Raw genomic sequence first — 22,181 nt, forward strand, 5'->3', positions numbered from 1 at the left:
AAAATGGCTATTTTGTTATGCTTTTTGATTTCTGACTCCCTGTAGCACTCTGGACTATTCAAATAATAACCAGGTCTGTCTTCTGCTTAGGTTTTTGAGACCACCCATTGTCAGCTATTTTTCTACCCTGTCACATGGTGCTCGTGAAAATCCTGCTGGATTCCCCCTGGCTCGTGTACCCTCTTTGCTGTATATTTTCATGGCTTTCCCACCATCGTTAAGGACTAGAAACTTGCTTGAGGGAATCTGAAATCCTTTGGCCCTGCAGACATTGCATGATCTGACATTAGAACTATAGGTGCTCTCCATCAAAACGGGAATGAATAATTTACATTCCTAACTACTGCTTTGTGAATTCCAGACTCAAACCCCCAGAATTGGCAGGTTTTATTTAGTTTTCCATTATGCTATAAACTTGGACAGATTCACAACCGGACTGCACAGGATAGGTGGCTAAATAAATAGCTTCTCTTGCTTTTGATCCTCACGTTTCTATCGCACAAAATCATGACAGTTGCACAAAAAGAAAATTTCACACCGAGGCTGAAAAACGATGGAGGGGGAACGATCGGGAAACTGGAAACCTTTATGAACATTTGTTTTTATGCAGACTGGGACCTGGGAATTTGCCTGCACTACGAATGTAAAAGAAAACAGCTACGGAAGCCTGATATTTTAAATTCTTGGATTGACTTACGGGCCACGTATAAGGTGAGGGTATTTGACTCTGGTAGTGATCACGACAACAAAATATGCATTTTATTTATTTGTTGGTTTCTATTTCACACTTCTTAACGCTCCATCTCTCTCCCAGAGGGGCTCTGGGGGTGCGTACAATTTAATCCAGGTACATCCAGCTCTCTTTAAGTTGCCAAGGCTGAGAAAATACTGGCTTAAAGAGCCCTCAGCAATTTACATTTAATTGAGCAAAATGGCAGATATAACGAGGGTTTTATTTTCACCTTTTGTTTCTTAGAACTTTTACTCTAGGAGGCCGCAAGGTTTAAATGGGGCACTGAAAGACGTGGGCATCCTTTTTCAAGGACGGGAGCACTCCGGTAAGCGAGTATATGTACCTATGTCAAGGAACTGCTGAAAAAACAGGGATGTGGGTCTTGTTTTTATGCAGGAAAGGGCCTGCAAGTACGGAAATGAGTTAAAATGAACAGGGGTTCAATACAACTTAACTGGACTTTAATCTATGACGTTGCCAGCAAGTAACGTTCTATATTAAAGTCCCAGACAATGTAGTCCATTCTGATCACCTTTGTGTATGAGATCTGTTAACTAAAAGTAATCAAGTGAACCTAAGGTTTTTTTTTCAAGAGGCAACTGGATTTTCTTGTTTTTCTTTGAAGATATTTCGCTTCTTCAGCTGAAGAAGCTTCTTCAGCTCTGACTGGATGGTGGGGAATGGAAGGTTGTTGTCGGTCAGAGCTGAAGAAGCTTCGTGGGTGAGAAGCGAAACATCTTCAAAGAAAAACAAAAGTCCAGTTGTCTCTTGAAAAAGCACCTTGGGGACAACCATGACCTGGATGACGGAGAACCTCCATAGACAAATGGACCTAAGATTGTCTTCCTCCGTTCCTCCAGAACTGAGTTTACGTTCCATGTAGAAATTAAATACAGGAAGTCCTGGACCAAAATGGACCCCAAAATTTCTGTTGCTAAGCTGGTAAGGGAATTGCTGTGGTTGTTAAGTTAGTAGCACAGTTGTTGAATGGATCTTGCTTCCCCACTGACTTTGTCAGAAGGTCGCAAAAGGGGATCACAGGGGCCACTGCCACCGTCATAACTATGAGTCAGTTGCCAAGCATCTGGATTTTGATCACGTGACCACGGATGGATGCTGCAGCGGTCATGTGAAAAACGATCAGAAGTCCTTTTTTTTCATTGGTGTTATAATTTTGAGCTGTTGTAAGTCGAGGCCTACCTATAGGAGGTGAAGAGGGACCTGCTTTGGAAATTGCTACAGGTATTATTAGGCTAACTTAGGATGCCAGGATGAGCAGTAAGGACAAATAAGTTTATTAGTCCTTTCTACTAGCAGTGACACTTCCTGTTTCCCGTAGGACTGGATGATTCTCGGAATACTGCTCGCCTCGCTTGGAAGATGATTCGCGACGGGTGTGTAATGAAAATCACAAAATCCATCGATAAGGTCAGTGGATTCTCTTCTTGGCACCTGTGACTGAGGAACGTTGAACCCAAATAAGATTTTTGTGGACAGAGCTTTGACTTGGGAACTTGTTTGAAGCTACGCTGGCCACTTGAGGGAGGGTTGACCTCCTTTGCTTATGGAATCCTCAGGCACCTCCAGCAAAGTGTTCCATCGCCAGAGTTGGGGGTGAGAAACCCACCCATGGTGGCCCTTTGGGAATCAACCCTCTTGTCAAAGCATCACCTTTGGGTGAAAGGGAAAATGAAGTTCCTCCAGAAATCAAAAAGAAAGAGGAAGATCCATCGCAAGAGACGGTTCACGTCAGCTTGTTTGAGGACCCACGTCTTATGTCTAGAAACAGCAAAAAGTCTGATGGACTTTGTAGAACCACAGAGAACCTAACCTCGTCCTTGGGAAGACTCCATTGGCCTCTGGGTAATCTTCAGCACCCCTGCTATAGACCTTCAGGTTGGGGGGACAAGGGGCATCTAATTTCAAACCTTTCTAGACCCAATCAAGGGCTAGTTTTGGTCCCCACGACTCTTTCCACCGTCAACATTTCCGAGACCGACATCAGCACCACTCCAGAGTGTCTATCTTTGTTGGCCGATTGGGAGGACGTGGCCATCCTTCCAGAAAAGGAAGACGGCCCAGATCCAGAATCCTTGCCATCAAAAGATAACCCTCCACCCAAGAGGGCATTAGCGACAGAAGATAGGAACGAACTAATGAACTGGGCAGCTGAAAATATGGAAGGTGCTCCTCCGAACACAGAGCTCTCAAAATCTATTGTCTACAAGAGTCCAAATACGACTATTTATAACGCGGGCAGAGCGCCAAACAAAACTTCGGATGCTTCTACGTTTAAACTCCCTGTTGTGACGACAGAGGCATCTTCCCCCAGCCCACCGGATAGAAATCATCCGGCATCTTCAACCGAGGCCATCAAAAGGAAACCCTCCAGCCCCAAATCTTTGCCTCCGACCAAAAAACCATCGTTCAGAATCTACAAGGACGGGAACCCGACATCGAGCAGCTTCCAGTTGCCCAGGGCAAATCCGTCCGGCGTCTCTCCTGCCCTCTTAAGCTCTTCGGGCAATCTCAACCCAGCTTTTAGGGCAGCCGAAACCGGGAGGATGACCCCTCCGCTCTGCCGGTGTGGCCGAAGAGCTAGAAGGTTGAATGTTTCAAACGGTGGCCCTAATCAGGGCAAAGGATTTTACAGCTGCCCGGTGAGAAAATGCGAAAGGAACACGAAAGGCTGCAACTATTTTCGATGGGAACATTCGCTTATAAAGGAGAAAATGGCCCTTCCGACTTTGACTTTAGAGGCTGGGGGCTTAAAGCCTTTAAAAACTCAGGACCCCTCCCTGGGAAATGTTAAGTGCCTGCGTCTCCGGCCTTCCATGCGAAACTAAGCAGATTTTTCCCCCCTGCTTTTTACTGGGGAAATTGAGTATTTCACCTCTGGAAAGTTAGTTTTTCTTTTCTACAAAGTATAATTAGAAGCATCGCCGAAGTTGTGTGTGCATTGAGCATCTGGTCTCGTCTGAATGCAGTGCAACAAATTGTCTTGTCTTTTAAGTGTGTTCTTTCTCTTCTGTGTTCTAGGCTCCTAAGTTTGATTATTATTATTTCTTTTTAGGAATTGTGTTGTCTATACTTTAAATCAGTAAGCCTGACTGCTGAGCAATGGTTTTTGTTGTTTTTTTAAAAGAACTGGCTTGTAAAACTTGCATCATGCTTTTAAACGTTCATTTAAGAATATCCTTGATTCTGAGAAATGAAATAAAACGAACTCTTTCTGCCCCTCCCACCCCAAAAAATTAAGTGAAGTTTGTTCATTTTAATACGGCATGAAAACTGATTTATTTGGAGTTGTATTCAGCATGCTTTTTCACTGTCCCAAATTTCCATAGCACAGCAGGCATAAAATTCCAGAAAAGGATGCAGCTGCTTTAATGAATCACAGACAAGGTGCCGGGGTATTGTGAAGCGCCGTTTCCCAATTATATCTGAAACATTGCGCAGTCAGGAGATCATAAAAATCTGGTGAACGGAATGACACGTACAGATTCTTTCAGGAATTCAGAAGAAGCTGGCATGGTGGGAACATTGCCTGAACTATAAAACATACCATGGAGATTAAGCTTTCAGCATTCAAAAGATAAAGGGGACGATATGGTCTCGTTGATGAAATTATTTTAATTTGGAATTTGGTAATTAGCTGAAATGCATGCAGTTAAAATCAAATCCTTGCTTTTTCTTTCTTTCTATTGATGGCTTGACTTTTACAGCGTGTTAGGTAACTGTGAAAAGGATAAGTCCAACAATATTAATAGCTTAGCTTGAAAGCCGGCCACGTTCAACCTTTGAACTTCAAAGGGGGTCTATTTGACTGTGGAGCTCGGCTGGCTGGGGAATTCTGGGAGTTGAAGTCCATCTCTCTTCAAGTGGTCAAGGTTGAGAAACACGGTTCTACCGTAACAAATTGCAGTTCTACTTTCTTCGGTAACCTAGCTTTGAAAAACCCGCACTATCATTGCTTAATTGAGCTGGTCAAAATGTCTCTGTGTTCTCGTATGGACTTTTGTCCTTTAGGGATTAGAAATGTTAGAATGTTCTGATTTATGTATTGTTTACGTATCTGGCTTGGTCATGCAGCTCCCTGTAGGTTTATGATGCTGCTAACATCTGGACTGTGAAACATACCGTTTTTTGGGTCTTTCTCCAGGGTACTCTGTGTTCTTTCTGTCTGAAAAATCGACATCTGGAAGCAGAGTTGCATCTTTGCTTAACCTGGCCAGCTACGGTTAGGGTTTTGTACGAAGTTCAACCGCTGATAAGTAAGCAGAGGAGAGCTAGTTGGACAAACAGGCCCACGAAGGGACCGCCAATGTGAAGCTTTCGGGACTCAAAATTTCTAAATTTGGAGAGTAACGCAACAGGCTTTTATTCCTGGAACGATTGCTCACTCAGAAAGTAAACAGATGAGGAATTCTACGCTTGTTCCCATTCTTTCTTGCGCAATTCGTTTCTTCTGATTTTCCCACTGATCGTCTTTGGCAAATGTGGAACAAACTCCATCTGTTGGGCAAGAACAGAAATGAGGGTTGGCAAAAAAAAAAAGGAAGGACGTGTTGGTAGATACAGCTGGAATAAATTCAGACATTGCAAAAGTGCGAAACGAAAAGAAATACGTCTGACGCAGTCTTTCTCCTGGGTATAAGGGGCATTCAGCTTGCATCTGTTAAAATAATCACCCTATTCCTAATCTGTAAACCGCTCAGTACACAAAAGGTAAGGACTTGATAGGTAGACAAAAATGTCAAATCCAGTCTGAACATCTGGCTGACTGTGCGATGATTACTACTACTACTACTACTACTACTACTACTACTACTACTACTAATAATAATAATAATAATAATAATAATAATAGTTATTATTATTATAATGTTGGAAGGGACCTTGGAGATCATCTAGTCCAACCCCCAGTTCAGGCAGGAAACCCTATACCATTTCAGACAAATGGCTGTCCAGTCTCTTCTTAAAAACTTCCAGTGATGGAGCACCCACAACTTCTGGAGGCAAGTCATTCCACTGGTTAACTGTTCTGACTGTCAGGAAATTCCTCTTTAGTTCCAGGTTGCTTCTCTCCTTGATTAGCTTCCATCCGTTGCTTCTTGTCCTGCCTTCTGGTGCTTTGGAGAACAGCTTGACTCCCTCTTCTTTGGGGCAGCCCCTGAGATACTGGAAGACTGCTATCATGTCCCCCCTCGTCCTTCTCTTCGTTAAACTAGACATCCCCAATTCCAGCAACCGTTCCTTATATGCTTTAGCCTCCAGTCCCCTGATCATCTTTGTTGCTCTTCTCTGCACTCTTTCTAGAGTCTCAACATCTTTTTTACATTGTGGTGATCAAAATCACAGCTTACCTTTCTAGGGTACTTGTATGGGGCAGTGACCGTCTTGACGTAGTCCTGTAGTTCCTTAATCAAGGCTTCTTGGTCATGGGAAATGTATTCAGGGGCCAAAACTACAAAGGCTTTCACCACCTTGAATGTAAGTAATTTGATCAGGAGAATGTCATTTTGAAAAACGCAGGCAGTTTATAAAATGGGGGATTTCTAGTAGTACCACAGTAGCTGAAAAGTGCCAAATGAAGGGTCTTGGGCCCAGTCGCTTGTACTTTCCAACATTAAAAGCTTGAACTTTTTTTAAAAAATAAAAATAAAAATCTGGAGATTGTTTCTTGCCCTGACAAGCAAAGCCAGATTCACTTAACAACTGAAGTGGTTCCCTGAACAGCTGTGGCGAGAAAGGTTGTAAAATGGGGCAAATCTCACTTAACAAATGTCTCACTTAGCGACAGAGGTTTTGGGCTCAATTATGATCTTAAGTCAAGGACTGCCGATAAGTTCAGCCTTCTTTACCTCGCCTCGAATAGGGTCTGGGCTGCTGACGACGGCCGCTTCAACCACCGCATCGTGTTCTATCAAAGCATTCTCCACTTCAAAGGGTCCGATGCGGTATCTTTGGGGGAAAAAAGAATTGAATCACTTTGATCTTTGAAAAACTTCAAGAAAAGTGTTGTACAATTGGGGCGCGGTTGAATTAACCTTACTGTTGTGATTCCTCGCCAGCCAGTGGACCCGGCAGCTGAGTCTGAGGAATCAGAGGAGGAGGAGGAGGGGCCTGGAGTGATATCAGAATTAGAGGAAGGCTCTGAGAAGCTCCAAGGCTTACAGTCTGACGAGGAGCCTGGCCCCTCTACTCACGCTCAGGCTGAGACACAGCTGTGCTGGGAGCCTGAGTTGGACGGTGATGAAGAACAGCTGGGAGATATCCAGGATGCACGAAAACGCCAGCAAGAAAAGAGAGTAAGACAGAGGAATGCAACGGGGCGGCTCCAAGGCAAAGGAGAAGGCATTAGGAAGCCACGCCTTGGCTGCATAATAAAAGGGAAGGTGTGGGAGGTGCTGGTTGCCGAAGGCAGCCGTTCGTGTTGAGGATCGAGTTTCTGTGAACTGTGTTTGTTTGCCTTGGACATTGACGCAGGTCTGTGAATAATAAAAGGGGGTTGGTTTTTTCCTGCGGTTCCAGCCTCCTTGTTGAAAGAGGGGTTTCTCCTTGTGAGCTCAACAAGGACTCACGTAGGCTGGGACAGAACACTTACCCAGCAGAATTGATTACATCGTCTCTCCGTCCTACCAGCCAGATGTAGCCCTCCTCATCTTGATATCCTCGGTCCCCAGTGATGTAAAAGTCCCCGCGAATGGTTGAAGCTGTTCTTTCTAGATCATCCTGGACAGGGGATCAACTATTTAGAAAGACGTGACTCTGCCCAACACTGGACAGAGGAGATCACGTACTTTATGAGTTTCCATAAATACCCACATTATGCATTTACCCATCTCTAAGACTGTATCGTTCCAAAATTCATGGCCGGATAAATGTTTTATGAATTGTCTGAGGTCACTGCCCAGCACTAATGTCCATTTGTTTTGGATTATTTTTTTTTTGTTATAAAGAAGATTATCTCGGTTTCCTAGCCGAGGGAGCCAGTGTTGTCCGAAGACAATTTCTGTGGTCGTGTAGCCAGCATGACTATATGCCCACCAAGACGCACAGAACGTTGTTATCTTCTCACTGAAGTGGTACCTATTTATCTACTCGCATTTGCATGCTTTCAAACTGCTAGGGGAGAGGAGCTACAGCAAGGAACCCGAGCTCACGCCGTCGCACTTAGCTCAGCTCTCAAACTGAGCTGTCAGCTTTCCAGCTGTCTTTAACTGCTGAGCCACCACATCTCCAAAGAAGATTATTAGACTGCTACAAGAAACACCAAGGAACCCATTTTTTTGGGGGGGGGGTTGAATTGGCAAACATCCAATCCACAGGAAGGGAGCTTCTGAATAGTTAGGCAATTAACAGCAGTCTTGTGTCAAAGAGTTTTTGTCTAAATGCCACAGGAGTCATTGATATACCGGCTGGTGAAAATTTCTGTTCCAAGATTCTGCTTGTATTTATGCTAGCCAAGGTGGATCACATCTCCAACACTAGTGAGCATTCCTCCACGGTCTAACATTCCCACGATTCCGGAACCAGGTTATCCTCAAATGACTTCCTTGCCTTTTTTTGGGGGGGGGGGATTTGCCCAGGGTCAATAAATACTTACCGTATATTGAGCGAAGAGGCAAAATGGTCTTGCTGGTTTGATTCGGAGAGCGAGATCTCCTTCTATCCCACGAGGCAAAACGTTACCATTTTCATCTATTACCTTAAGCACAAAGAGCAAAATGAATTTTATCAAACAAGTACAGGCGGTCCTCAAGTTACAACGGTTCATTTAATGATTGCTCGAAGTTACACAACGGCACTGAAAAAAAAGGGGACTTAGGACCGTGGTATCACACTTACGACCGTTGCACAGCCTCCCCCTGGTCACGTGATCAAGATTGGGACGCGGACTCGTATTTATGACGATCGCAGCGTCCCGGGATCACGTGATCCCCTTTTGCAAACTTCTGACGAACAAAGTCAAAGTACCTGAGTATCATAGACTGGTGTTGGTTTCCCCACAGATCCTGGCTTGATTTTCATTCCCTTGAAAGTTCCACAAACCAGCACCTAATTCCAGCGATGGAAAGTAAAGCAGATTGAGAAGCAAATTTGTGTAGAAGCCTTTCAGGTGGGGTGGGGGAATATGTGTTCACTGTCTAGGATATCTAGTGAGGAGGCCGTAGGAAGAACCTCAAAAACCCCAATCACATACATGGAACTCAGTTAGTTAATCCTAACTCAAGGAACTATCAAGAAGAAGGCAACACTCTCACCAACACTGACAGAGTAAGTATATAAACAAACTCTACTCCCTTTTAGCACGGATGATGTTCCCTAGTTGGGTCATGAAACGTCTGCAAGAAAATCAAGCTCAGAGAGCACCAAGGACCCCACAGTCATTGTCCTCCTCCTCTTCCTCCTCCTCTTCTTCCTCCTCCTCCTCCTCCCTACAAATACCACTCCCTTCTAGCACGGATGATGTCCCCTAGTTGGGTCATGAAACATCTGCAAGAAAACCACCAAGCTCAGAGAGCACCAAGGACCCCACAGTTCAACCCTGAGCTATAAATATTCTTTTGTATTGGTACAATTTGTTGAACAATTCAAAGGCCAACCCTTTCCATCCAGTCCCATCACCGATACTGGATTTGTAATGGGTTGTTACTATTTTGAAATAGATTAAAGAGTGAAAGATGGGGGGTGATTTTAACCAACACGCCCCCTTTCTCCCCAAAGAGCTTTCAAAGCTCTTCAAACTTTCATGAGTAGACGGTCCTCCCTTGACAAAATAGCGGAGCTTACCGTTTCCGTCTGCCCGTAGCCTTCATAAATGTCCAGGCCGGTTTCTGTTTTCCACTGGTCCATCACTTCAGGGTTGATGGGTTCTCCCGCACTTACACAGTGTTTGAGGCTCTGGAATTTATAACTTGGAATAAATGAAGAATAGCAGAGAAGGAAAGACATCATGTTTAAAAGGTTAGCTGTCATGGTTATTAACAGTCGACTTGCTGAGTTGGCGGTCTAGGTTTTGCAAGCGTAGGCATGAATCGTCTTGGAAAAAATAAAGCCTTGTTTTGAAGATGCTATAGGATGACCCCATGGACCTGCAGTTTGAGGAAATATTGTCCCCCTCCCCCAAAATCTAGGGTTTAAAATGAAAAGACACCTACAGAATCTATCTTTAAAAGAAGTGTTTGGCTAGCAGATGCTTTCTCAGTGCTTAAAATGTTTCTGCTTATAGCATAGTGGCTTATTAGTTTCTCTTAATCAGAGAAGACTAATTCCTTTTCACCAGATAAGCAGAGATTAATCTCGGGATTAATACAAACCAATAGTCAAGCAGTAAGCAATACCCCAATCGGGGAACTGCCAACTCAAACCAATAGTAAACAACTGCCTAATCAAGGAACCCACCAAGACTGTTCCCATCAACACTGACAAAGCAAGCTACTAGTATATAAATAAAGAGCAAAGGCCGCTTCCTCCTAGCACTGTTGATGTTACCTAGTTGGGTAATGAAACGTCTGCAAGAAAACAACCAAGCTCAGAGAGCACCAAGGACCCCACAATTCTCTTCCTCCTCCTCTTCTCCCCCCCTCCTCCTCCTCTTGTCCAGAAATCCCACTCTTTCTTAGTACTGATGATGTTAACTAGTTGGGTAATGAAACGTCTGCGAGAAAACAACCAAGCTCAGAGAGCACCAAGGACCTCACAATTGTTGTCATTGTCCTCCTCCTCCTCTTCTTCTTGTCCACAAACCCCACTCTTTCCTAATACTGATGATGTTACCTAGCTGGGTAATGAAACGTCTGCGAGAAAACAACCAAGCTCAGAGAGCACCAAGGACCCCAGAGAAGACTATAACAGATTTTTCTGTGCAGACGGAGATCAGCATCTGTTGGGTGTGTAATCAAGTTCTTGCTAACATCCCACCTAATTGAATCACATCACGCCCTGGGTCCCAGCTCGGTCAACATGTCCCGGTCGCCTGATTTTGAAGAATAGTCAACCATAAGCCACAGTTTATAAACTGCAGAGCTGGGATCTCATGTTGCCTTCAACCCACCACAATAGGGCATCAGGTGATGGGTGAATCCAGCTGAGGCTTCCATGGGGCTTGTTCCCAATCATCTAATCGTGGTTTAAAGGAGCCCATCTCAAAACGCCTTAACTTTACAAATGGCAATTACCACTTTACCTGCTGAAATCATGTTGGACAAGCATCCGATAAACAGTTGGCGCAGAACATAAAGTCGTGATTGGAAATTTGGACAGCGTCTAAATAATTAGAAAAGATAAAGACAGATGATGGAATGCACAGTGGCCTCAACGCAACCTTAAAAGGAGATGCAACCAGCTCATGGCAAGCCACCCCAAACATGGTTAAGGAAGCTAACAAACAACGGTTAAAAGTGAGTTCACAATCTACTGTTTTGCTTGTGCACCTGGTACTGTGTACCTCTAATGGTTAAATAAACCTTGGTCCAGTTGCCATGATTTAATCTCTTTAGAAATGGTTAAATATTAATATACTTGATGCTTACTTCAAGGACAAGTTTAGGATCAAAGCGTGGCATGTGATGGACAAACACGCCCGCTCCTTGGCTCCAAGGACCAAAAACACTGCTCCACGCTGATTTTGCCCAGCCGGTGTCTGAAGTGTTCCAGATCAGGTCTGAAGGAGTCAAATCAAGCCAATACCTAAATAACAGGAAAGTATATTAAAATGAGTGAGACTCGCTGGATTTTGCATTGGGGATTGAATTGGTAGATCACTGATAAATCATGACCGGGCTTATTGGAAAACGCAAACACTAATTTCAAAACTGGTGCAGACGTTTTTAGGAGGATCTGCTGATGACATGGGTTGTTTTAAGCCATGGTTTGCTTTTAGAAACTAGAAGGGCTGCGTTCACATCACCCAGCATGCCAAAACCACGTGAGTCACAATTGGACAAACAGATCTGCATCCGTTGAGGCACGACACCGCAACTCAAATGCTCTTCCCTACCTTCCATTGAAGCCAAGTCCGATTCCGTGGCTGACGTGGGAATGTTCAGTCATTTTGGGGGCTCCCGTTGTGCCACTGGTGAAATATATAGCCATTGGGTCGCTGCTTTTTGTGGCCACGCAAGTATGCTCTGGAGATGCAGTCCTGTAAAACATTGTGCATAAGCCCGTTATAATTTGAACAGGATGCCCGTTATAATTTCTTTGTGATGCTAATAGCTTTCGTAGGAATGCAAGTCCAGAAAATGGACCAGTTATTTCTTTAATTTGTATCCTGCCATTATTTTTTTTATATAAACAACTCAAGACGGCAAACATATCTAATACATTTTATCTCTTCTTTTCCCCACCACCACAACAGTCCTGTGAGGTGGGCTGGGCTGAGAGAGAGGGACTGGCCCAAAGTCACCCAACTGGCTTTTATGCTTAAGATGGAACTAGAACTCACAGTCTCCTGGTGATTGGTCCAAAGTCCCCCAAATGGCTTTCATGGCTAAGGCAGGACTAGAATTCTCAGTCTCCTCGTGTTTGGTCCAAGGTCACCCGGCTGTCTTTCACGGCTAAGGCAGAACTAGAACTCTCAAGTCTCCTGGTGATTGACTCAAAGTCACCCATCTATCTTTCACGGCTAAGGCAGAACTAGAACTCTCAGTCTCCTGGTGATTGGTCCAAGGTCACCCAGCTGGCTTTCATGACTAAGGCCGGACTTGAACTCCCGGTCTCCCGGTTTCTACCCTGGTGCCTTAGCCACTGGAACAAACAGGCTCTCCCTGTCCATCCTGCATTTTTCAATCTTATTGTTTCGGCACTGCTGGCTGGGGAATTCTGGGAGTTGTAGTCCACGCATCTTAAGGTTGAGAAACACTGTTTTAAACGAATGCTTCCGTTTTACCAACCTGGCTACTTACTCCATCAAACTGCTGAAGCTTAGCCAGCCTTCCCTGGGTTCCTTGGATACCATGAACTTCAGCTCCAGGGATGGGCATTTGGAAGCCACCACGTCCACCACAGGGGCCAGGGCAGAGTCCGTGATGACACACTTGGCTTTGGAAGTCTCTAAGCGGTGGTGAAGATCTTTTGCTGTCAGCTGTGTAGTCCCAGGAATCAGCACGGCTCCTAAGAGAAGAAATCAGGAAACCTCTTATTGCTTTGGGCATTCAAACACGGCACAAGGAGAATCAGACCCTCCACCATCTCCCACCCAACTTTTGAATGTGAAAGAACGGAACAAGAAAAAGGACTGTGGGGTCCTTGGTGCTCTCTGAGCTTGACTGTTTTAATAAGAATAAAGTTGGAAGGGACCTCGGAGGTCATCTGGTCCAACTCCCCTGCTCAGGCAGGAAACCCTATACCATGTCAGACAAATGGCTGTCCAGTCTTTTCGTAAAAACTTCCAGTGTTGGAGCATTCACTGCTTCTGGAGGCAGGTCGTTCCACTGGTTAATTGTTCTGACTGTCAGGAAATTTCTCCTTAGTTTTCTTGCAGACGTTTCATGACCCAACTAAATAACATCATCAGTGCTAGAAGGGAGAGGGGATTGCGGAGAGGAAGAAGAGGGAGGAGGCGGAATAGAAAACAGGAGGAAAGAAGAGAAGGGGAGAAGAAGAGAAAGGAGGAGAAGGTGGAGCATTGTGGGGTCCTTGCTGGTCTCTGAGCTTGAAGACATTGTATTACCCAACTAAATAACATCATCAGTACTAGAAAGGAGTGGGATTTGTGGGGAGGAGGAGGAGGAGGAGGAGGAGGAGGAGGAGGAGGAGGAGGAGGAGGAGGAGAAGGAANGAAGAAGAAGAAGAAGAAGAAGAAGAAGAAGAAGAAGAAGAAGAAGAAGAAGAAGAAGAAGAAGAAGAAGAAGAAGAAGAAGAAGAAAAAGAAGAAGAAGAAGAAGAAGAAGAAGAAGGAGGAGGAGGAGGAGGAGGAGGAGGAGGAGGAGGAGGAGAGAAGAGAAAGGAGGAGAAGGTGGAGAACTGGGCTCCTTGCTGGTGTCTGAGCTTGCAGACATTTCATTACCCAACTAGACAACATCATCAGTGCTAGAAGGGAGAGGGGATTGCGGAGAGGAGGAGGAGGAGGAGGGAGGAGGAGGAATAGAAAACAGGAGGAAAGACGAGAAGGAGAGAAGAGAAAGGAGGAGAAGGTGGAGAATTGTGAGGTCCTTGCCGGTCTCTGAGCTTGAAGACGTTTCATTACCCAACTAGATAACTAGGTCATCAAGTAACATCGCCAGTTCTAGTACTGATGATGTGGCCTAGTTGGGTAATGAAATGTCTGCACAAGAAAATAACCAAGTTCAGAGAGCAGCAAGGATGAGCGAGAGAAAAAGTGAGAGGGTGGGTGGGTGGGTGGGGTAGAAAAATCACATATATCATATATACACATATATAATGCCATGTTTCTCAACCAGGAGTTGAAATCCACACATCTTAAAAGTAGAAACACCGGTACAACGTATTAGCTGATGCCAGCAGAAAAGAGACAAGTTCTGGTTGCCTGTCCAGAAGGATCTCCTCCTCCATTCTATCAAAAACTCAGGTGGATGGGTGGACATCGTTCCTTCTCACCTGTTCGGATACAAGCCAGGTTCATGAGCCACCATTCGGGAATGCGAGGGAGAATCACCACCACGCGGTCTCCTTTCCGTAGGCCGCCCCGCTCAGACAGCAGGGTGGCGGCTTTTTTGGACTCCGCGGCTAACTCCTCAAAACTCCACTTCACTTGGATCCCTTGCTCATTGACCCACCAAAGAGCAGGGCAGGAGAGGCGCCTTCCTTCCTGGGGACAAGGCGGGGGGGGGGGGAGAAGTCAGCCGTGAGTGGATCTGCTCAGATCTGGAGAGCAACTGCCGCATTCTGCACAGGGTGTAGTAGCTACGTGCAACAACGTGGACATGAACGTGGCCTTTGGGGAGAGAAAGAGTTGACTTCTGAACAACTAACTGCAGGGATTCACTTAAGAGCTGTAGCAAGAAAGGGTGCGATTCACTTAGCCACAGAAATGTCAGGCTCAATTTCATGACGATCGTTAAGTCGAGGACCACCTGTATTCCCCCAACAGGGGATCCCTTAAAGGTGATCACTGGGGCAAAAGATGGGGGGGGGAGAAATGATACCTTTTCTGACTGAGCCCAGTTATCCACCACATCTTTGGCAAAATTGAAATATTCCGGCACCTCCGGCTTATACTGCTCGCAAATGGAGTTGTAGTCTGTAAAATTCTGAGCCGCCGAGGCAGTTTTGCCTTTGCTGAAGCTTCTGGAAGAAACGAGGCAGAGAGACCGCAGAATCCTCGCAGCTGGGCCTTGACACCTGATTGTCAAGGTGACACAAGCCATGATCTTTTCTTCCCGAGGTTCTTTGTCTCGCCTGTTTTCTGTCAATCACCACCTATCTGAAACGCAGAACGAAAAAAAGTTCTGATTGTTTTTTTAGCCTTCTCAGGGCAGAGCAAGACTTCATTTCCTTGACGTGTACAGTTCTGCTTTTAATTAATCTTGTTTTGTACCCTACTCTGACACTCCCTGAGAATTTCAACATTAAAAAAAAAACAAACCAAAGCTTAGTGCCAACAAGAATGATCGCAAGAAGATGAGGAATTGCAAGCTGTTAGCTTGTTTAAGTAGCTTGGAGGTTACAGGATTACGCTGTCCATGCTTCACAGTAATAACATGGAAAGTGAGGGCTTATTGTTGCCAAAGCCCTCACCCCCCGTCAGCCACAAAGGGCAGATTCAGAGATAACAGGGTTTGTAGTCCAACATCGACAGAACTGAGATTTCTCTTTGCACCCATCTCTGAATTAACTTGCCAGTCTCAGCCTAGATTTCTGTACTGTGCAATCCAGACTCATTTGCAGCAAAGATCAAGTATTAAAGCTCTAATTTAATTGTTTGCAAGCAGTGATCTTGTAGCTAGGCACAGCCTTACGGATTATTTTATTTATTTATGAAATTGGCTGCTGGTCTCACAACAAGGGATTATCTGTTGTAGGTAGTCCTCGGCTTAAAATCATTCATTTAGCAGCCATTCTAAATTTTGGCGGCACTAAGGGGGGGGGGGAAAGAGACTTACGACTGGCCGTCACAATTTATGACCATCGCAGCATCCCCAGAGTCAGGTGCTCAAAATTTGGGTGCTTAGCAACCAACGGTTGCAGCATCCCTGGGTCACGTGATCAACATTTGCGACTTTCCGATATAGAGAAAGTCAGAAGGAGAAGCCAGATTCGCTGACGACCTGGGTTCGCTTTACAACGCCCATGTTTCGCTGAACAAACTGGGAAAAAAAGGTTGAAAAATAAGGTGTGAGTCATGTAACAATTGCCTTGCCTTAACAATGGAAATTCAGCTGTGGTCGTAAGTGAAGGACTATTTGTACTCTCTCTTTTTGATATAAATATTTCATTAATTTTCTATTTTTACAATCCTTAATAGACAACGTTATTACTGAGTCCATTACTAATTCTGTAAGCTTCTTCAAACTAAATCCAATATTACACCATCCAATACATCAGGGGTCCTCAACCTTGGCAACTTTAAGACTTATAATAATAATAATAATAAAGTTGGAAGGGACCTTGGAGGTCATCTAGTCCAACCCCCTGCTCAGGCAGGAAACCCTATACTATTTCAGACAAATGGCTGTCCAGTCTCTTCTTAAAAACTTCCAGTGTTGGAGCATTTACCGCTTCTGGAGGCAGGTTGTTCCACTGGTTAATTGTTCAACTCCCAGAATTCCTCAGCCAGCACCGAGGCATATGATGCTTAATGGACAAAAGTTATTTTTAATCTAAAACGTAAGAAGTGCTGAAAAGCAGCCAAGAAAAGCAGCCAAGAAAAACAACAGAGTGTTAAATGCCATCTTGGAAACCAATTTCCTTCTTAATAGCCATGCAATCCGCAGCCAACGAAAGGTATTTCTACCTCTCTGATCCAGAGTCTAGTGTAGTTAGTGTATCTGGAAAGACAGAAAACCCAAACTGAAATCTTTCCTGTCCTACGTTCATTGAGTGACTTTCACCTGCTAAGTAGGTCTCAGCTTGATCTGCCCCACAAAAACCACAAGCATAAGCGAAGACACAAATGCATACCAAAAAATTGCAATAAGAATAATTCTGAACACGAAGAGCTAGATTTTATTATTCTCTCACCTCCTTGAAAATTCAACAGGTACTTGCCATTCCGATTCTGGTTATTTTATTTTTTTTCAAAGAATGCCCTTTTCTCGATGATTTGAAAAGCAGCTGCCCTTAGCCCCCACCTCTTTACAGGAGCTGTAGGAAGCTAATCCCAGCCAGGTAAAGAGAGATAAAAACTTACACCAGCCAAAGCAAACTTCTCTGGGAAACAACCTCTTTTATCCTCTTGGAAACTGTTCAGAGAAGGACGTGGGTTTTTTTTCCCTAAGGGTGAAGGACAGAGTAAGTCACACCCCATAGAGGCATTTTTGCTACAAGGGGAAAACTGGTCAAGCATCTCTGAAGCAATTTTGAACCTTCCACCAGGGCCAGGTAGCAAAGAAATTGCAGAATGGACGGAAAGGGTTGGAGAAAAGGGTTATGGGCAAGACTACAGAGACCATACGCCCTTTCTGATAAAGGACTGTTCCAGAAAAGTATCCTGTAAATTTCTTGGTTGGTTCTTTGGGTTGTTTTAACTTTCACCATGCATGCTTCCACTTACTGCACAATCTGGCTGCAGAAATATTGTTCACCTTTGCTTCTTCATCTAGAAGACAGTAAGATTGTAATTATCAGTTGAAGAAACAGCCAGAAATACCCCTAGATTTCATAACTTAGTGTGTTTGGTTTTTTTTTCTTTTTTTGCATGCTTTTTTTTCTTTTTTTAAATTTCCATCTTTTCCTTTGATTTTTACTGCACGTACCGTAAATAAAGATAAATAGTTGTGTCTTATAATTTTGTGGCCGCCTATGCTTTTTAGATATCTTTATTCAAATAGGGATTTTTCTAAGTTTTTCTTGGCTTTGCTGTTGAATGTTGCTTTGTAAGGAAGGGATTATAAACGTTATAAATAAATTGTTATCCTTGTGAACCTCTTTTGGATTTGTGCGCTCTCTCTTTCATTCTATATCTGTCTACCTGTTTTCTCTCCATATCTGTCTGCCTGCCTGCCTGCCTGCCTGCCTGCCTGCCTGCCTGTCTGCCTGTCTATCTGTCTATCTATCTATCTATCTATCTATCTATCTATCTATCTATCTATCTATCTATCTATCTATCTATCTATCTATCTATCTATCTATCTATCATCTATCAATCAATCAATCAATCTAGCTATCTATCTCATCTATCATCTATCAATCTATCTATCATCTATCTATCATCTTTCTATCTCTCTATCTTTTAATCTCTCTCTCTCTCTCTCTCGTTTTATTGCACAAAGTGTCCTTTTTGAGTTCATTTCTGGCGTTTGTATCAAATAATGCATCCCTGTCTGTCCCACATCAGATCTGGGCTGCAGAACTCGGGACGGCCACTAGTTGGAGCCACGGCAGCTGAGCATCCTCTCTTGAATTTCTGCGCTCCGACTCTATGGTCACGCCGCCCTCTACCGTTTCTTATCTCCGCGGTCTTTACCACCACCCACCCGCTCCGGGCGCGGTCGGATGACGCCATCAAGGCCCGCCGTCCGGGTTGTGGCACCTTGCTGCGCCTGCGCCAACCCTCCGCCTCACCATGGCTGCCGTGGAGACGCCGCCGGTGATGGCGGCGGGGGCCTCGGCTTCTCGCAAGCGACGGCCGCCCAAAGGGCAGTACGTGCAGGCGGCCAAGCGGGCCCGGCCGGGCGGGCGGCGGCAGCCGCTGGAGGCCGGCATGTGCGGCATCCTGATCACCTGCAACATGAACGAGCGCAAGTGCGTGGCTGAAGCCTACAGCCTGCTGGGCGAGTACGGAGAGCAGCTCTACGGGCCCGAGCAGGTGAGGCCGCGGCCTGGCTGGTTGTCTCTCCCGGGGACGCCTCGAATGCTCGGGACCACAACTCCCAGGATTCCCGCTCAGCGAAGGGCCGGTGGGGATGCTGGGTAGTGTAGTTCCACGACGTTTGCAGAGCCCCTGCTTTTCTGCTTGCTTGTGGGATGGTGGGACGGGTGTTTTTCTAGGGCAGGGGTCTTCAGACTTGGCCCTTTTATGACTTGTGGACTTCAACTCCCAGAATTCCTCAGCCAGGGGTGCCTCAAGTGGGAAGAGGTAAAAGTGTTGTAATACAGGGAGTCCTCGACTTACAACCACCCATTTCGTGACTGTTCGGAGTTACAACGGCATTGAGTGACTTAGGATTGGTTTTCACACTTGCAACCATTTCAGCATCCCCAGGGTCACGTGATCAAAATTTATATATGTATATGTATATAATCTCAAATATAGGATAGATAGAGAAATGACAGGATAGATTAGATAGATAGATAGATAGATAGATAGATAGATAGACAGACAGACAGACAGACAGACAGACAGAGAAATGACAGGATAGACAGACAGACAGACAGACATAGATGATAGATAGATAGATAGATAGATAGATAGATAGATGATAGATAGATAGATAGATAGATAGATAGATAGATAGATAGATAGATAGATAGATAGATAGATAGATATGTGGTATAGGTTCTCCTCCTTGAGCTGGAGGGCTGGACTAGAAGACCTCCAAGGTCCCTTCCAGCTCTATTCTATTCTACTTATATATTTATATTTAGGAAGGTTGCACTTCCCTTGAGTCATGTGACCATCCCTTGTAACCTTCCCAACCGGCTTTCGACAAGCAAAGTCAATGGGGGGGAAAGCCAGATATTTGCTTAATGACAGTTTCATTCATTTAACAGTTGCAGTCACTCACTTAACTATGGTTGTAAAATGGGACGAAGCTCACGTAACTGTCTGGCTTAGCAACGGAAATTTGGGCCTCCCTTATAGTCATAAGTCAAGGACTACCTCTCTGTACTTTTGCCTGTGCTAAGTTTGCAGAGCGAGACGAGGACAGGCTCTCTGGGAATGAGGAGGAGGAAGAAGAAGAGGAGGAAGATGATGCTGAAGCGGCTTTGAAAAAAGAAGTGGATCAGATTCGTACCTCCACGGAACAGAAGCAGCGTCGGTTCCAGTCGGTGGAGAGCGGGGCTAACAACGTGGTTTTCATTCGAACGCTGGGTGTTGGTATGTGGGCAAAGAGTTTATCAATCAAACGATTATGATTTGTTTTATCCCTAATTTTATTTACACATCGCCCTCCCTAAAAGAGCCCAAACGACTTAGAATAAAAAATAACCCAAACATCTAAAGCAGGGGGTGTCCATCCTTGGCAATTTTAAAACCTGTGTTGTTCAATTCCTAGCCAGCAAAAAAAACACCCTGTAGTGAGTTGGCTCAACAAATGCAGCATTTGTTTAAGGACTGCAGATTTGCTTAATGCCCATGAGGATTGGCATAACAACCATCACAAGAAAAGGTAGTAAAATCAGGTCCATTCACATGATGCCCAGCTTTATGACCACCCTGACTTAACGACCATAATGGCATGCAGGCTCCATTGTGGTCATAAATGGAGGACTACTTAAAGTTGGTTTTTTTTCACGTCAAAGGACTGTGCTTCTCACACTTGAAGCCACCTCCCTTCGTGTCCCCTTGCAGAACCCGAGAAGTTGGTCCACCACATTCTGAAGGACATGCACGCCACCAAAAAGAAGAAGACCAGGGTCATCTTGCGCATGCTGCCTGTGTCGGGGACCTGCAAAGCCTTTCTCGAAGACATGAAGCGGTATTCAGAGACCTTTTTCGAACCCTGGTTCAAAGGCCCCAAGAAGGGCACTTTCCAGATAGTTTACAAGGCGCGAAATAACAACCACCTCAGCAGGGAAGAAGTCATAAAAGAGCTGGCAGGTAAACAAAAGGGCAAACTCTTTTAGAGGAGATCTCCATCCAAGGCAGATGTGCAGTGGTTTCAGAATTAGGATGAAAGGCTTTATGTTCCTGTGGGTATTTTGCAATCTAACATGGGCTTCAACCAGGACACCCTAAAAACTGCATCTAGATCCTCACTTTCAGAAGTGAGCTTATCAGTGCTTCTATTTCTGTTTGATTTTTCAGGGGGGTGAGTGGATTTTCAAAAAAGACAACATGGCTTCCTTGAGCCTTGCAGAGACTCGAAATGCGCTCACTTCATCCCTTTAGGCCAGGGGTAGGCAACCTTGGCTCTTTTATGACTCGTGGACTTCAACTCCCAGAATTCCTGAGCCGGCATGGTGGAAACTTTGGCCTCTTCATGACTCGTGGACTTCAACTCCCAGAATTCCTGAGCCAGCATGGCTCAGCTTGGAAGCCTCTCCCTTTCCCCTCAGCATGGCTGGCTCAGGAACTCTGGGAGTTGAAGTCCACGAGTCATAAAAGAGCCAAGGTTGCCTACCTCTGCTTTAAATCGTCCATTTTTCCCGATGCACAACAATCAGACATTTTATTCCCCTGTTGCTTGGGTAGCCTTTGAGATGTTTTACAGAGCCAGGCATGGCTCAGAAACTCGGTGGGAATTTCATGGTTAAATTCTAAAATTTCTGACCGTTGGCCATGCTTGTGGTTGATGGGAAGTTTTGTCTAAAATGCCCGAAGAAGACCAGGTTGTCTCGGAATGCAATTTTGTGTGAAAAGAGCACCAAAATACCTCAAACCTCGAGCAGATCACCAATCCAAAAGTTATTTCTAAGAACACACCCAGTGCAATCTCTTCCTCCCCATAAAGCCACTGTTTTTACATGGTTTTCTTTTTAAAAATACTCAACAATAGAACCAGAGGGGGGGGGGGGGAGGAAAGACAAAGATAAGAATTTACAAAACATTACAAAAAACCCCAAAAGTGCTTATTTCAAAAGGCAACTGGACTTTGTTTTTTCCTTGAAGACGTTCGCTTCTCTTCCAAGAAGCTTCTTCAGTTCTGACTGAAGAACTGAAGGAGCTTCTTGGATGAGAAGCAAAACATCTTCAAGGAAAAACAAAGTCTGGTTCCTTTTTGAAAAAAGCATCCTTGGGACAGCCCTGACCTGGAATGACTGAGAATCTCCTTAAGACGATAAAACAAAGCATCTCTCTATCATTTCTCTAGTTACGAAATTAAATTTAAGGCAATAATTCCCGCCCTTCTTTCCCCATCGCTGCCTTGCAGGCATTGTGGGCCAGCTCAACCCAGAAAACAAGGTCGACCTGAGTAACCCCGAATACACCGTCGTGGTGGAGATCATCAAGAACATCTGCTGCTTGAGTGTGGTGAAGGACTACGTTCTCTTCCGAAAGTACAACCTTCAGGAGGTGGTGAAAATCAAAACGGAGGGGCAGCCAGAGGCTCCTAAAGCATCCCCTGAGAATGACACCCCCGGAGCACAGAGGGAAAACCAAAACGAGCGCCAAGGCGAGACAGAGACCGCCGCCAACGACAATCACGAGGACTAG

General features: G+C 44.9%; 3 protein-coding genes across 3 annotated transcripts; 2 read left to right on the forward strand and 1 right to left on the reverse strand.

Moving 5' to 3' along the window:
- The first annotated feature begins 588 nt into the window (after positions 1-588).
- Positions 589-3,579, forward strand: LOC107296886 (ERI1 exoribonuclease 2). Its single transcript, XM_015826242.1, has 4 exons — positions 589-711; positions 977-1,058; positions 2,073-2,161; positions 2,608-3,579. The coding sequence occupies exons 1-4, from the start codon at positions 589-591 to the stop codon at positions 3,577-3,579; spliced, it is 1,266 nt and encodes a 421-aa protein (XP_015681728.1).
- Positions 3,580-4,037: 458 nt separating this feature from the next.
- LOC107297018 (acyl-coenzyme A synthetase ACSM3, mitochondrial-like) lies at positions 4,038-15,069 on the reverse strand. The gene is made up of 13 exons (XM_015826376.2): positions 14,848-15,069; positions 14,300-14,510; positions 12,646-12,853; positions 11,739-11,882; positions 11,272-11,428; positions 10,926-11,005; positions 9,530-9,653; positions 8,714-8,794; positions 8,343-8,444; positions 7,341-7,468; positions 6,598-6,697; positions 6,100-6,219; positions 4,038-5,248 (listed from the first exon to the last, which is right to left on the reverse strand). The coding sequence occupies exons 1-13, from the start codon at positions 15,067-15,069 to the stop codon at positions 5,162-5,164; spliced, it is 1,764 nt and encodes a 587-aa protein (XP_015681862.1). The 3' UTR covers positions 4,038-5,161.
- A 3,356-nt stretch (positions 15,070-18,425) lies between these two features.
- On the forward strand, positions 18,426-22,181 carry THUMPD1 (THUMP domain containing 1). The gene is made up of 4 exons (XM_015826252.1): positions 18,426-18,668; positions 19,709-19,901; positions 20,376-20,624; positions 21,898-22,181. The coding sequence occupies exons 1-4, from the start codon at positions 18,426-18,428 to the stop codon at positions 22,179-22,181; spliced, it is 969 nt and encodes a 322-aa protein (XP_015681738.1).

Source organism: Protobothrops mucrosquamatus, unplaced genomic scaffold (assembly GCF_001527695.2).
Source record: "Protobothrops mucrosquamatus isolate PMUCROS unplaced genomic scaffold, P.Mucros_1.0 scaffold_209, whole genome shotgun sequence".
Taxonomy (NCBI): Eukaryota; Metazoa; Chordata; class Lepidosauria; order Squamata; family Viperidae; genus Protobothrops; species Protobothrops mucrosquamatus.

What these genes read in the sequence shown, in the direction of transcription:
- LOC107296886 (XM_015826242.1), top strand. Translation starts at nt 589, where the DNA reads ATGAACATTTGTTTTTATGCAGACTGGGACCTGGGAATTTGCCTGCAC. An exon ending in TCAAGGACGGGAGCACTCCG is followed by an intron (nt 1,059 to 2,072) that starts GTAAGCGAGTAT and finishes TGTTTCCCGTAG; the next exon opens with GACTGGATGATTCTCGGAAT. An exon ending in TCACAAAATCCATCGATAAG is followed by an intron (nt 2,162 to 2,607) that starts GTCAGTGGATTC and finishes GGTAATCTTCAG; the next exon opens with CACCCCTGCTATAGACCTTC.
- THUMPD1 (XM_015826252.1), top strand. Translation starts at nt 18,426, where the DNA reads ATGGCTGCCGTGGAGACGCCGCCGGTGATGGCGGCGGGGGCCTCGGCT. An exon ending in AGCTCTACGGGCCCGAGCAG is followed by an intron (nt 18,669 to 19,708) that starts GTGAGGCCGCGG and finishes GCCTGTGCTAAG; the next exon opens with TTTGCAGAGCGAGACGAGGA. An exon ending in CATTCGAACGCTGGGTGTTG is followed by an intron (nt 19,902 to 20,375) that starts GTATGTGGGCAA and finishes GTCCCCTTGCAG; the next exon opens with AACCCGAGAAGTTGGTCCAC.
- LOC107297018 (XM_015826376.2), bottom strand. Translation starts at nt 15,069, where the DNA reads ATGGCTTGTGTCACCTTGACAATCAGGTGTCAAGGCCCAGCTGCGAGG. An exon ending in AGCTTCAGCAGTTTGATGGA is followed by an intron (nt 11,883 to 12,645) that starts GTAAGTAGCCAG and finishes AATGTTTTACAG; the next exon opens with GACTGCATCTCCAGAGCATA. An exon ending in CACCAGTCTATGATACTCAG is followed by an intron (nt 8,445 to 8,713) that starts GTACTTTGACTT and finishes TTTGTGCTTAAG; the next exon opens with GTAATAGATGAAAATGGTAA.